Source organism: Urocitellus parryii, chromosome 3 (assembly GCF_045843805.1).
Source record: "Urocitellus parryii isolate mUroPar1 chromosome 3, mUroPar1.hap1, whole genome shotgun sequence".
Classification (NCBI taxonomy): domain Eukaryota; kingdom Metazoa; phylum Chordata; class Mammalia; order Rodentia; family Sciuridae; genus Urocitellus; species Urocitellus parryii.
The window spans coordinates 109,789-123,995 of record NC_135533.1 but is presented as its reverse complement, the minus strand read 5'-3'; the positions used below and the strand labels follow the sequence as shown (position 1 = coordinate 123,995).

General features: G+C 45.6%; 1 protein-coding gene across 1 annotated transcript in view; it reads left to right on the top strand.

Annotated features, from left to right (window-relative positions):
* The first annotated feature begins 10,777 nt into the window (after positions 1–10,777).
* LOC144253947 (uncharacterized) overlaps positions 10,778–14,207 on the top strand; it is a 47,876-nt gene continuing 44,446 nt past the window's right edge. Inside the window, 1 exon segment of the mRNA XM_077796649.1 lies at positions 10,778–11,276. Within this exon segment, the coding sequence (XP_077652775.1) occupies positions 11,034–11,276 (243 nt within the window). The 5' untranslated portion in view covers positions 10,778–11,033.

The following is a 14,207-nucleotide window of genomic DNA, read 5'->3' as shown; positions in this document are numbered from 1 at the left end:
CTCCTGTGCAGGGGAGGGGTCCCATCACTGCCACGCCAGGGAGGGGCCTCTGTCAACCTAGGCTGAGCTAGGGATTCAGGAGCCCCCAGAGCCCCACCCAGCCCCACAGAACAGAGAGGCTGCAATGCCAGGAAAGGGCTCTGACCAAGGAACCAGGTAAACACCCTCCTCGCTTTGCCCCCACTTCAGTAGCTAACTCCCAGGCAGGTGGTGTCCTCAGCCATGCCCCTGGTCCTCTTTTGCCTCCCTGGCTGGCTCCAGTGAGGCACTGCAGGATCTGAGCTGAAGCTGCGTTTCAGCACATCACTGTTTACGGAGGTGGTTAGATTCTCCATCCAGGAAGAGGCTCCAGAGACAGCCGGCCAGGGCATGCCGAGCAAGTGGAAGTGAGGACCACAGAGGGGAAAAGCCACCTTCCAGAGGCATGTGGCTGAGGCTCGGAGCTATTTGTGACCTCCAGACTATGTTCCAGAGACCTCCCTACCCAGGGGCCAGCCCAGGAGGGAGCAAGAGTTGCTCTGGAATTCACTCCTGCTCCCCCCAAATCATGTCCAAGTGAACCTATGTTTCTCTCCCCGGATCAGTTCTTATTCTCTCTCCATTCCATTCATCATGTTTTCAGTTCCAACCAACATTTTGGGGAACCCACATCAAGTTGGGGCACATTACCGTCCTCAGGCATGTGGTAGTAGGTTGAATCACATTCATTTTACAGATGAGGAAAATGAGGCTCAGAGAAGCTGAATAACATGCTCAGCATCTCAGGGTAGCCAGAGGTGGTGACGGATTGATGGCCCAGGTCCCACAGCAGTGTATGTCCTCACCTCCCACCCAGCCCCTGGCCCAGGTGACCAGACCATGGGGACAGCAGCAGTGACCTAAGTTCTAGGGCTACTCCAACTACACACACAGTACCTTCCTTGCTCTGGTCCCCAGTTGGCACATCTGTAAAGATGAGCCTCCTGACGCTCCAACAGCTCTGGGATGAACAGTATCCACTCAGAGCCTCTGGACCAAGGTCTAATTTAAATAAGTAGCTGAAACACCACACCCCAACACCATCTGGGGCCCCCTGGGGGACAGGAATTCCAGAAAGGGCACTGAAGGGCCAGGCACCCATTCAAAGGACTCAAACAGAGATGCCAATCAACATTCTGGTGGGTGTGGCTCTCTGCATGTTTACCTCTGCCCAGGAACAGTCAGGTACCAGCTCCTCTTTCTCAAATTCTACTGCCACCTCCACCAATGTCTGGCTGAGGCAGGTGAGGATTCTCCCAGCAGGGAGGGGACAGTCATTGCTGGGCCCCACCCCACCCTTCCCTGTACCTTTCCCTGACAGCGGCAAGCTGCTGCATTCAAGGTTGGTGATCACCTGCCACTTGGGTCATCTGGTTGCAAGTGGCCTCTCCAGAGGACTATGCTTGCATGGCCAGGCTCTGAGTCCACTACCTGGACATGTCACCAGAGAGAGAGAGATGCCTTTCTTAGAAATGGACATTTCATAGTCCTTGCTGCTTGGGGACAGGGTGCATTGTCACCAAAACCCCAGGGAGGTCTCATTCTGCCCATTTTACAGCTGAGAAAAATGAGAAGCAGGGTGCAGCTGCGCCAGTAAAGGGGGCACCCAAGTGTGCCTGGCTCTGCTCCTTCTACCAAAGAACACTGAGTATCCCTGTTTGTGTTGCCTGACAAACCCGAAGCTCGCCAACTAGAGCCACTTGGATGCTTTGTATATCAGTTTCATGGTCAGGAGTTTGAGTGTTTCCTCTGCTTTGCATGGTGACTACTTGGGAGCATCTGGCTGGTGGCTGTCCCATACTGAAGAGTTAAGGACAAACTTTACTCACAGCAGGGGTGTTTGGAAATTTCTGAAAGGGTGGGCCTGGCTGACCTCCTGGCCCTGCCCAGGACCTCTCGGGGTCTTTCCCTGCAGTGTCTCCAGGAGGGAAGACAGATTACCACCTGTGGCTCAGGGCTCCCAGAAGGAGGGTCCCCAGACAGAAGCAGAACTTGCTGGTCTCTGATGGCCTGAATGGGCTCAGCATCCATCTTGCCATATTCTGTAGGTCAGGGAAGTACAGAGTCCAGCTTCTTCATGTTATCAAGAGAGTCAGGCAGACTGGTAAGTTAATTTTTACTTAGAGACAGTATCATGAGATTTACTAGACAGCCCACCACTGCTGGGAGGGACTGCAGTTTGTTACTGTATATGTAAAGTTCTGTTAATTGAGTCAAGTGTTTGATTGATGCTGGCAATATGTGCATAGACCTCTTGGATAAGTCCAAACACACTGAATTCTCTTCCAGGCATATATTGCTCTTTAGTCACTTCTGCATTACTGGATTTTTTTTCCTAGTCCCATGTGCAGGACTTGGCCACTTGATTGTATTGTCAACTGAAAAAGCCATCCCTAGTTGGGCAACATTGGAGACTTTGTTTCCATCTTTGTCATCTTTCCCTTTGGTTTTAGATTCTTTTTCATGGCTTTCTGTCCCCAAATCTCCAAAGGCCTTTGCCACCTTTTCTCTTTCCTTGACTGATGGTACTTTGGGCTCTTTCTTTTTAGGGTGTTTTATTTCCCTAAACTACTAACTCATGGTGACTTAAACTTGGAAAAAAACCCACAAACTTTTACATTGTTTGCTAGCAATCAAATTCAAAGATGAACAGACACCTTACACAACACCTGTCTGTCACATGTTAGATCTAAAAGCACTATTACCATTTCTGTCAACTCATTCCAACTGGTAAAATGGTTCTGGTCAATCAATGATTTATTAGAATTTCTGAAATATAATAGAGAATATTAAATTACCTTCTGTTAAAATTTACATTAAATAAATAGCCTCAGGAAAACAATCTTAAAGTGAAGGTTGCTGTGGAGAGCAGTGACAGAGAATGGGAGAGCTGTGTCTGAGATTGAGGTCTCTGATGACCTCATGGCTGTGGCATACCTGTTACCTGGGAATGTTTCTATGCAAAGGTGCCAGAGTCCCAGTGGCTATACACTGCATGAGGAGACTCTGTCCTAGAGACTTACCAGCCTCAATCTTGATCTCAGACACACAGCTACTGGGAACAGAGGAACTCTCTTGCTAGAAAACCACAATTGTTCATCAGTCTGCTGCAACTGAACCTGTGCACCTAACAGTAACTTCAGCCAATGGACTTTCTTGAGAGCTACACAAAGCTCCTAACATTGCACACTGCAATTGTGAAATGCAACTGTGAATAGTTGCATGATGTTGCTAGCCATATAAAAATATGAGTACAAAGAAAGATGCTGATGAGGCATATATAAATAAAGATTGCTGGAAGATTTCTTTAGACCTGCTTCTCCATCAGAGAGCAGCATTCCACCTGACCCCAGCTTTATCTTCAAAAACATTTGTCTGCGTGTGAGTTTTTATTTTTCTTATCCTCTTTTGCCCCTTGCCGAAACCTGCTACTTTGAACACAATGGTCACGGAATTTTGCCACCATCCTATTACTTGATACACTATTTACCGAACACTTTATTATGTAAAATCCATTAAAAATTAATAGATCAGGCCCGCCCTTCAAGAAATTTGTAATCTAATAGAGGATTTGTAAATTAATATGCATATTAATTTTATATGAATATATATAAAACAGCACTATGAGATTTATACACACACACACACACACACACACATATATATATATATATATATATATATATAACATTACTATGACAATGAAGCACAGAAGTATTTTTAGGTAACTAGTTTTTTTATCTTGTAAAAGAAAAAAAACTTTAAAAAATTTTTAAAATGAACAGCATATATCCACAGCCTATATTCCTAACCAGCACCCTAAAATTGCTCTATCTGCAACTAACTATAGCTTTAGAAAACAGGAAGGAGAGGGTCATTATAATACAAAATACTTGTATGAAGATGTGAATTTGGTGTTAACATACCTTATATACAAACAGAGATATGATAAATGGTGGTATAAAGATGAATTAAGAATTATATGCAAAAATTAAGAGAAAATAGGAAGGGTTTCAAAGTTGATAAAAGAATGGACCAGCAGTGTGACAAAAGAACAAAAGGAACAAAATGATATGAATGGAAAACAGTAAATAATTCAGGTAAAAGAGTATTAAAGTATGCACTTTAATAAGCACTCTAATTGATTCTCATGCAGGTATATTGGAGGGCTCACTTCTGACCAATCATGACAGAGCAATCTCCAGTGATGTCTGTATTCTAGGAAACAGGAGAAAGATCAATAACAGGAAAATTACAAAAAGTTCACTGGTGAAAAAATGGTAAGTAAAACCTTTGTGAAGGGCATCAGTCCTCCCTAAGCATTTTTAAATTTAAAACAAATTATTCTTATTTTTAACTCTTGTTAACTCTAACTGATAAAACCGCTTGGTTGGCATGCATCAAGCCTCTGGGTTTGATCACAGGAATGGGGAAAAATATTGAAGGCTATGGCCCCTCTCCCACACAAGACTGCAGGTTAGACTGTCAGAACAATCATGACAACTAACTAGGTAACATAGTATATTAATTCCTCTTAGGGTGAAACAAGCTGTAGAACATTTAATACAATCATTATCAGTGAAAACAGCTGAGAGGATCTTAGGCGAACTGGTGCTTTATTAATGGGGTAGAGTTCAAACAAGGAGAGGTGGGTGGTACACCATGAAGGGGAACACTACGGGACTATAGACCATATGAGGTCTGGGAAGGAACGCCAAGGCACTACAGACCATATGAGGACATCTGTGGATATATGCTGTTCATTTAAAATTTTTTAAATGTTTTTTTTCTTTTACAAGATAAAAAAACTAGTTATCTAAAAATACTTCTGTGCTTCATTGTCATAGTAATGTTTATATATATATATGTGTGTGTGTGTGTGTGTGTGTGTTTATGTGTATATATATATATATATCATAGTGCTGTTTATATATATATATATCCATATAAAATTAATATGCATATTAATTTACAAATCCTCTATTAGATTACAAATTTCTTGAAGGGAAGTCCTGCTCTATTAATTTTTAATGGATTTTACATAATAAAGGGTTTAGTAAATAGTGTAACTCTCTCTGTGTTACCTTCTACCACTGTCTTGACAGTATCTACACAGACTGCATGTGGATGGGCAGCCACACAACAGCACAGCCATCCTTAATACTAGCAGTGAGGTCACAGGGGCAGTGTGCAGGATGACCCCCAGGTTTACAGTCTAGCATCTGACATGTACATTAAGAGCAAAGTTCTGTGTGGCTTTAGCCCCAACTTCTTTCTCTCTTTAACCTTCCCATGGATCACAGCAGCAGGACTCCTGGCTACTGGAGTGAGGATCTGACCCCAATGCAGGAGCATTATGCAGGAGCAACCCATAGGGGCTGGGGTGGGGTAGTTGCAGACTGTTTTGGAACATTCTAGCACTCTGTCTTTCTCCATTGTGAGTGCAGATCCTTTAGGAAACTACTGTTATCTCCAAAACAAAGTGGTCAAGTGATCTGAGCCACAGCTGTCAGTTTCCATGATCCACAGAGAACGTCCCCAGCAGGAACATGTGCATTTATGAAGCCTCAGTACAGGAACACAAGACCTGGGTGATATCAAAGGAAGCTGCTGGTCCTGAGAGGCCAGGGACCCCAAAGCTCCCATCCCAAACACAATGCTAGAAGTGGGAAGAATCCCAAAGACAAGACCCATTTCCAGACTTCAAACACAAAACACTGTTCTGGTCCCAAAAAGAACACCAAATGCTACATGGCCTCATGCCTGGACCAGAGTGGGAAGGCCTCCCCTCCTCGATTCCCAAGGGGGAGGTAACAGGAGCATTGTCCCTGAACTTCACATCCTAGTCCTGAGTACACTAGCACAAAGGACACGGACAATTCCAATGTATTTAAAAGTAGTAAAAAGTCAATTGATTATCTGCATATTAACCCCCTTCTACCACTTGTAAAAGCACTAGTTTGGAAAAAAAATGAAGACCTTCAAGAAAGAAAAATTGATTACCAACTTTTACTCTTTGTCAGCTAGTCTAGTCATTCCAACTTTTCTGGAGGTGCAAGAGGTGGGCAACTCACTGGATGGCAGGAGTCTGGGGTGCTGCAGCCCCTGTGCTGGCAGGAGGTGGCAGGGAGGAAGAGCCAGCTCCTGGCTTTGGGGAAAATATATCCAGCAGGGGTGGGCAAATGGTGGGAGCCTAAAGTCCCACACATTGAGCAGGGAGGATAATTAGCAATGGGAGTCCGCAGACCTGCTGGCTGAAGATATTTTCTACATGGAGGACCTACTGGCTGGGAGATGGGTAGCAGACATTCTGAGGTGGGGATACAAGAGTCCAGATTGCACTCAGTAGCTGAGTGTGGAGTTTTCCCACTTCAGCTGCTGATGCTGGTTGGAATTCTGACTGTCCCCAGGGCCAACCTCCTTCTCCTTGAAGCTTTCCCACTTGTCAGTAGTGATGTCTTCCTCCTCCTCCTCTCGAAACTCATGCTGCTCTTCCTCTTTCTCCTCCTCACCACTGTGCTGGTCCTGGTCGGTCTGCAAAGAGAGGGATGTGCGAGTCCAGCTCATGGCCAAGTCATCCAGTGTCCACCTTCCAGGAGCAGCAGCAGAAGGGAGATGTCCCCCAGTGAGGAAGACTGTCCAGGGAAAGGGGCCTAGGCCTCACTGGAAGTGGCCTCTCCATGGAGTCCAGGCATGCAGAGAGCTCCTGGATGGGGATGCTCAGTTCCCTACTTGGAGCACCGACTCTGCCTAGAGTGGGAGGAGCACCAGCCTGAAGCCAGCTCATCTCTGCACTTACACTTACTGGGTTGTATGAACTTCAGTAAGGCCTCAGTGAGCCTCAGATTCCCCCTCTGGATTTGAGGATCCTGGCTCTCTGAGTTTTGTGGTTATAAGGCACAGGCACATGAACATGGAGGAGCCTGGCCTGAAGTGTTCTGCAGCCTGGGGCCATGTCTGCTCCTATCTCCCTGGAGCTCATGGTGATGGTCAAGGCAGTCATTGCCATCCATCTCATTCTCCTTCCCTGTGTCCTGGTTCCACATGATTCACTGATGTGCAGCCCAGATCTGAAACACCCCCAGGATGATCATAAACATCATGAAGTAGATGCAAACAACACTGTCAAGGGAGCAAAAGGACAAAGAGGACTGCAGAGAGTTCACCCAGATAGACGCTTCTCACCTGTCCTTGGCTATCCTAGGTTGGCATACTCCACCTGACCTACAGAGAGTAGAAAGCACCAGGAACAGCTTTGCATGTTCTCAAACTTGCTGGGTCACTATGGCTGTGGGCAGGCAATCATTTCCTTGTGTGTGATTGGGAGTGGGAACTGTGCTGCAGTGCTCCTAGCCAGGTGGGACAGGGACATCTGCCTAAGACTTGTAGTGTTTCCACTTAGATGCCTCCTGTGACATTCCTGCAAATGGTTGAGGACTGAGCAGGTTGTGGCCTGACAGGTAAACAAAAAAGCAGTGCTTAGGGTGAACAAACTGTGGCTGGGCAGCCATGTGGCTGGCATGTTCCAGAGGATTGGTGGCAAGGATCATGTTCACCTGCAGTGGACAGGATGAAAGGATCACTAGGGATGAGCTCTTCTCTGTGTGGTCAGTGGCAGAATGGCGACCCCTGAGCTGGTGGGCTGGCTGCGACCCTGGTGCTTACTCACTGGGCCCTGTGTTGCAGCCAAGACCCTCATTGGTGGCTGCAGATGTTGGGCAAGGCTGCTGCTCCAGCTCAGCTGGGCACAGGCATGGGGCGCCTCCTTATTGGGCTTGGATGGGCACAGAAGGGATGCTGCCAGGGTGGCCTAGGGTGGGCACAGGTTGGGGTGCTGCCAGCCTGGCCTAGGGTGGTCACAGGTCCAGGTGCTGCCAGGATGGCCTAGGGTGGGTGCAGGTTAGGATACTCTGTGGAGCAGGGAGGGGCCACATGGTGAGCTTTAATTGAGTGAGATTCTGGTCCCCAGGCATTAGCAGGTAGAGTTCTCTTGCCCTTTCTGCAGTGCCTCATTCTGTGGGTGATAAGTTGTTCACAGTATTGTGCTGTTCCACTTGTCTTTGAACAGTTGTACATAGGGATAGTTTTGTGTTTGTCCACCTTTCTGGAAGTAAGATTGTTGTAGCAAAGGTCTGCAGTCTTTTCAATATGAAATCCCTGAGACGAAATCATTTATCCTTGGTTTTTCTTTTACCACTCCCAATACAATTTACCTTTATTCTTCTTGTAAGAATTGCTGTAGAGTGCAGACTTAACGCTCACCCAGAACATTTACTGATCCTGATAACTGACACTTGAATATTTTAGTGTTTAGCACTGTAGTTAACAATTAAATTCCATAATGGGAAACTCTAAATACGAGAGGTATGTGCCCATTCCAAATGATCTTTTATCTTCAACTGAAAATCTTAACATTGATGTGACTACTCAAGTTAAGAGGCATAGACAATGTGTGTGAGGCACCTACAATGGTGCCTGGCATGTTTGTAAATGCCAGTAAATATTAGCTTTCTACCTGTGATGTTTAATTGTATGTGTCAACTTGACTGGGCTATGGAATACCCAGACATTTGGCTAAACATTATTTCTAGGAATGTCTGTGAGGGTGCTGCTGGATGAGATTAGCATTTGAAGCTGTAAGTTCAGTAAAGCAAAATGTCTTCCTCAGTGAGGTGGGCCTGCTTCAATCCACTGAGGGCGTGAATGGAAAGGCAGAAAAAGGAGGAATTCTCTTTCTTGACCTGCCTGCTTGAGATGGGAAATGGCCTTCTCCTGCCCTCGGACTAAAACTCACACCATATATGCTCTTGTCTCTAAGGCTCTTGGATTTGGATCTCAGTCTCAAGTTTACAGACAGCAGATTGTGGCACTAATATGCTAACCCTTGAGGTAAGCATCCTCAAATTGACTCGTGGGTATCCAACTCAGTGCCATGGAATCAGGAAGCTGGATCTCAGTTGCAAACTGATTCCCTTACTCGTTGGGTCATATTGTTCATATTCACAATCTAAGCTATTGCTACCCATACTGTAGAGAGTCATTCTTCTCCATATAATATGAAATGAGGTGAGGGGCGGGAGAGGGAGAGAGCGCTCTCACAGGTCATTCAATTTATCTTCCCTCGAGAGCTGGTATTAATGTGTATTCAATGCATTATATCCAAATTTATGTGCTGTTGTAATTGGTACAATATTTTGAGTCATTTGATTAAGGCAGAACTCACCAAATGTCTGCAACGTCTCCTTATAATTAATAAGAGATGAAAAGTGACACTTTGAGACTTTATTTGTCAAAGGTTCTGACATCCATTATCAATGGTGATTGTAAGATTGCTATAGTTTGATTGCTTTCTACAAAAGTAATTTGGATAATCATTAGATCTCTTGCAAACATGGGCTGGACCAAAGACAGACCCCAGAGTGTGTTTGTGTAAGGGAGGTGCTAAGGCAAAGTGAGAAGATAAACTGACATGCTCTTTGTATTTTGAACAGTGTTAAGTGGAGGGCTTGGGGTACCTAATGGGAAGAATCTAAGAAAAGTAAACATTTGTTATGTGTTGAACAGAACAAACACATTATACTGTTTTCTGTCTTTGCAGATAAGACCCAGAGCTTGAAAACAATGGGTTTCTGCAATGCAAATAATGTATTAAAGTCTTTCTTTTTTAAATGGTGAGTTATAATTTCCCTTCTTTATTTCAGTTCCCCTCCTCCATTATATTTTTGGTTGTAATTTCATTTTGTAATTTCACTCTAATTCTGGTTGTAATTTCACAAAATTCAAATATTATTGATAGTAAACACAATTAGTAACCAATACTGTGTCAGAAAGCAAAGTTTTCAAGAGACATTACCGATAGTGAAGATTTTAAGTGATAAGGAACAGTAACAAATAATCCAAGTATACGTCTATTTTTATCTTGAATAATTTGTTTTCTTTGTTTCTCTGATTTATCAAAGTTAATTTACAACAAAAGCAAATTCTACACCAATGTGTGAACCAGCTTTTAAATAGGGAGAACATACCAAGTGTTGCAATAAAGAGAAAACATTCTGCAGAGAAGAGCAAAAGTAAATAATAATGGCAATAATCATGATGATGATAAAGAATGCTAATGAGCTTTGATAAAAGATCTTGTGAAGCTGAGGTAGTCTAACCAGAACAGAGTGAATGGAAGGTGGATTGTGCAAATTACATTTTAAGTGGTGAGAATAACCTGGTTTAGGAAACAAGGAAGAGAGGTGTGAAAGGATAGATGGCGTGTAATCAATAAAGAAGTCTTGGCAAAGGCATTTTTGCCTTGCAGAATCGCACTAACATATGTCTTCTTTTTGCTATCTTCATGTTTCTCTAATTGATCAGATGACTTGAACCCAAAGCAGGGAAATCACTTTTTTTCATGAGCATCATTTGGTCACCAGCAGGCATCTTTCATTGGCTTCATATGTCAGAGACTGAAGAATATGTTTGCAGGAGCGCTGTGGGGCCTGGCCTGACGCTGGATCCATCGCCCCCAGCACCCTCCTCGGACCCCACGGGTCGCCCAGGGGGAACGCCCTGGGGCTCAGCCCGTCCCCACGCGCGGCCCCCCGACGCTCATCCCCCTTGCCCCCCGCCACTCGTCCCCCCTCTCCCGCGCGGCGCCCCGCTACCCCCAGTGCGCAGGCCCGGCCGCCCCAGCGCGCACGTCCTGGGCTCGGGAGCGCCGCCGGCCCCCGCCGCCCACGTGATCCTGTTGGCCGCTGCCCTGCGGGGCCGCCGCTGGCTGCAGCCTGGACCTCCCGCGGCTCCGCGGTGAGTTTCCTGCGTGAGCAGCGGCGGGGGCGTTCTCCTGCGCCGGGGCGGGCGAAGATCCGCGCCCCCCCTTTGCGGCGACCTTTGCGGGCTGGCCGGCGGGTGCGGAGGGACGCGGTGCCGCGGGAGGGAGGGCTCCGTGTCAATTTTTTGTGCTGCCGCGGCTGCAGCCTGTGGCGCGCGGGCGGCGACCGCGGGGACCCGGCGTGGCAGAGCCATAGATGGCCCGACTCGGGGCCATGGACTCCGCAAAAAGCGGCGGTGGCAGCGAGACCGGGAGAGGCGCTCCTGGGCGGTCTGGGGACGGCGCGGCGGGCGGCGGCGGGGCCTCGTGGTCGTCGTCGGGCTCCTGCAAAGAAGACAATGGGCAGCCCCTGTCCTCCGCCCGGTCCCGGCCCAGACCCCAGCGGAGGAAGCGGCGCGAGTCCACCTTGACCAGCTTTGTCACTTTCGAAGCGCTAGAGGTAAGCGCCCCTCCCCCGTCTGCCTTTCTGCGCGGCCCCATCGGCAGCGACAGGCCCTGCGCCGGCCCCCCCCTCCCCCCCCGCTCCGGGCCTCCCCGCGCCGGCCCCCCCCGCGCCGCCCCCCCCCGCGCCGCCCCCCCCCCCGCTCCGGGCCTCCCCGCGCCGGCCCCCCCCGCGCCGCCCCCCCCCCGCGCCGCCCCCCCCCCCCCCCCCCCCCCCCCGCTCCGGGCCTCCCCTGGCGCTGTCTGGCCCGCTGAAAACATTTTCCTTGTGTGTCTATACCACGTTTTGTTTACCCATTCATTCTTTATTTTACATGTGAGGTGCTTCTGCCTCTTGGCTATTGTATATGTAGTGTTGCTATGAACATGGATGTGCAAGTCTCTTTGCAATCCTCTTTTCTATTTTCTCTGTGTATGTACAGACGTAGATATTGATATATGTATATGTGTGTGTATATATATACACACACACACACACACACACAGAAGTAAAATTGCTAGATCACATGAAAAGTCTGTTTTTATTTTCAAGGAACTGTTTTTCATAAATAACTAGATTTTAAAGATATGTGTTTAAGGTCATCTTGTTGGTCCTTGATCTCTAGATTGTTTTGAATTGACCCTGGGTAAGTGCTCTCAGTCACCTGCTGTAGCATACCTTGAACTTGAACACATTCCCACCACTCTCCATTGCTCACTGAGGCCCAGACCCAAATAACAGAGTCTCAGGATCCATGACTGGCCAGAGAAGTAAGTTGAATCTTAGCAGGCTTGAGCTTAAATATTTCTTAATTGTCCAGATCTTTCAGTGCCCCACTTGGAGATTACTGTCATCACTGTGTCTCATCAGTTCTATTGTAATTATACAAGACAGTTTTTTTTTTTAAATCAGACTTTATATTCCTATATGTAGGTACCACGTTTTAGTTTTATGTCCTCTAAAACCTGAAGAATTTGGTACAATACTCTGTTGGCAATTTTCTAGTGAATGTTTGGTTTATCAGACAAGTGATTGATGGAAAGGTATATGGTAGAATTAGTGTCTTTAATCTTGACCATGGCCCCAGATGGCTGTTTGACCACATCTAAGCTACCAGCCCTCTTCTTGTCATGTCAGTTTATGAGCTGAAAGAAAGAATGAGCATAGGTTAAAGAACATTTAGCACTTACCTTGTGCTAGGTACTTTGCTAAGCACTTACATTAGCTCATTCCACTTTACAGTAGTTCAGTAGAATACATTTCACTTTTGTAGGCAATGAAACGATGGAGAAGGGAGACAGTCTGCTCAGCTCAAAGAGGTAGACTAGGCACAGGATGTATATTTCTTTTCCATGAGTCTAGAAAACTCATGTTATAGTTATAGCCAGGAGGTAGGATAGTTTCAACACCACCAGCAATGAACTATAAGCTGTAAGGTTTAGAAGAATGAATAGGAAGATCTTGAGGTGGGGTACTGAGACCCTGTATAAAAGAACCACGTTTTAATTAGTAACAAATGGAGGGAGTGATCAGTGCATGTTGAACAGTGGAGAAGGTTGTATGCTATTGGAAAGTGTTTGAGAGAGATAGTTGCCCTGATTTGGAAGAAGGGGAGTTGAGGGAAAATGAGTTCCAGAGGACGGAATGAGAGGATGAGGTGGCTGGAGAAGATAAGTTCCTTCACAGAGGGGCTTGGGTTTTCCAGTCTCCTAGCAGAACAGGGAAATGTGACCTGATGGCTTAGGTGGTGTCAAGGCTCCAGGTAGCAAGATAGCATCCTTCTTCTTAGATTGGGCCCTCAGCATCCCCACCATGGAGCTTGTGGGGCTGAGTTTCAGCACACAGGTTGCACATATTCTTTTCCCCCACTATGAGTGAAATAGAACATGAAGGAGAAATCAACAAATACTCTGAATCTCTTGACACAGAGAGCAAAACATATTGATGGTGTCCCACAACTGTTGATAATTTCATTGAACTATATGAAGCTTAAAATTGATACGTAGGCCTAACCCTGATTAACATTGTTACTGTCATTCTGACTTGACTGGATAAACTGATATGGAATAATCTATTAAATATATCACACTTGAACAAAGAATGTAAATCATATTTCATCTATAATTAGGTGGGAGACAAAAATCACAAAGAGACGAGTTTAGTGAATATGTCTTGGTGTGTACACAGCATCACTAGAATTCTTTTTCCTGTTCCATGGGGAGAAAGAAGGTGATTGCCTTTCAAGAATTGATTTCTGTCCAGGAAATGAGAGGCTGAGGGGTGAATTATGTAATGTTCACAGAGTGGGTTTTATTTATGGATTCACTGAGATTAGCTGCGGTCTTCCTAAAGTTAATGGCACTGGAAATGCACCATTCTGTATTTAGCTGGAAATAGCTAACTTTCCAAGTTAGAGACCTAATTGCTTCTCAGATTATAATGTGTTTGCATTTGTATCTCCTTCTCCTTTCATGGGAGCTGTCTGCTGCCTTTATCTTTTGTGAATTAATGTTGCAAACCAGAGCTTGTGAGTGAAAAGGATGGTATATTTTCAGTTCTTTGGTGCTCTTGTTTCCCAGTCACAGAATAATCTATAGTGAACCTGATTATTGATAATAAATAAGAGACATAAACCAAAGTAAAAAAGATGAAGACAGTGTGTTTGGAGGGGTCATTGAACCAAACTGTAGCTAAGAAATAAGATAATTGTAGTTTTTACCTCATATGGTTGTTTTGAAGGGTAAAAACATATGCTAAACCTTTAGAACAACATGTAGAATGTGTTTCAGTGCATTTTATTTGCTTTCATTATTATTAGATACATAGTTGGTATTTGTGGTGAATGGTGAGTGTGGTATGAATGTGAATGTTAAGAGCATAGATAGGCATGTAACTGATATGTTTATGTCTTTTTCCAGATGGTTGGCATAATGAAACAAAAGGTGACAT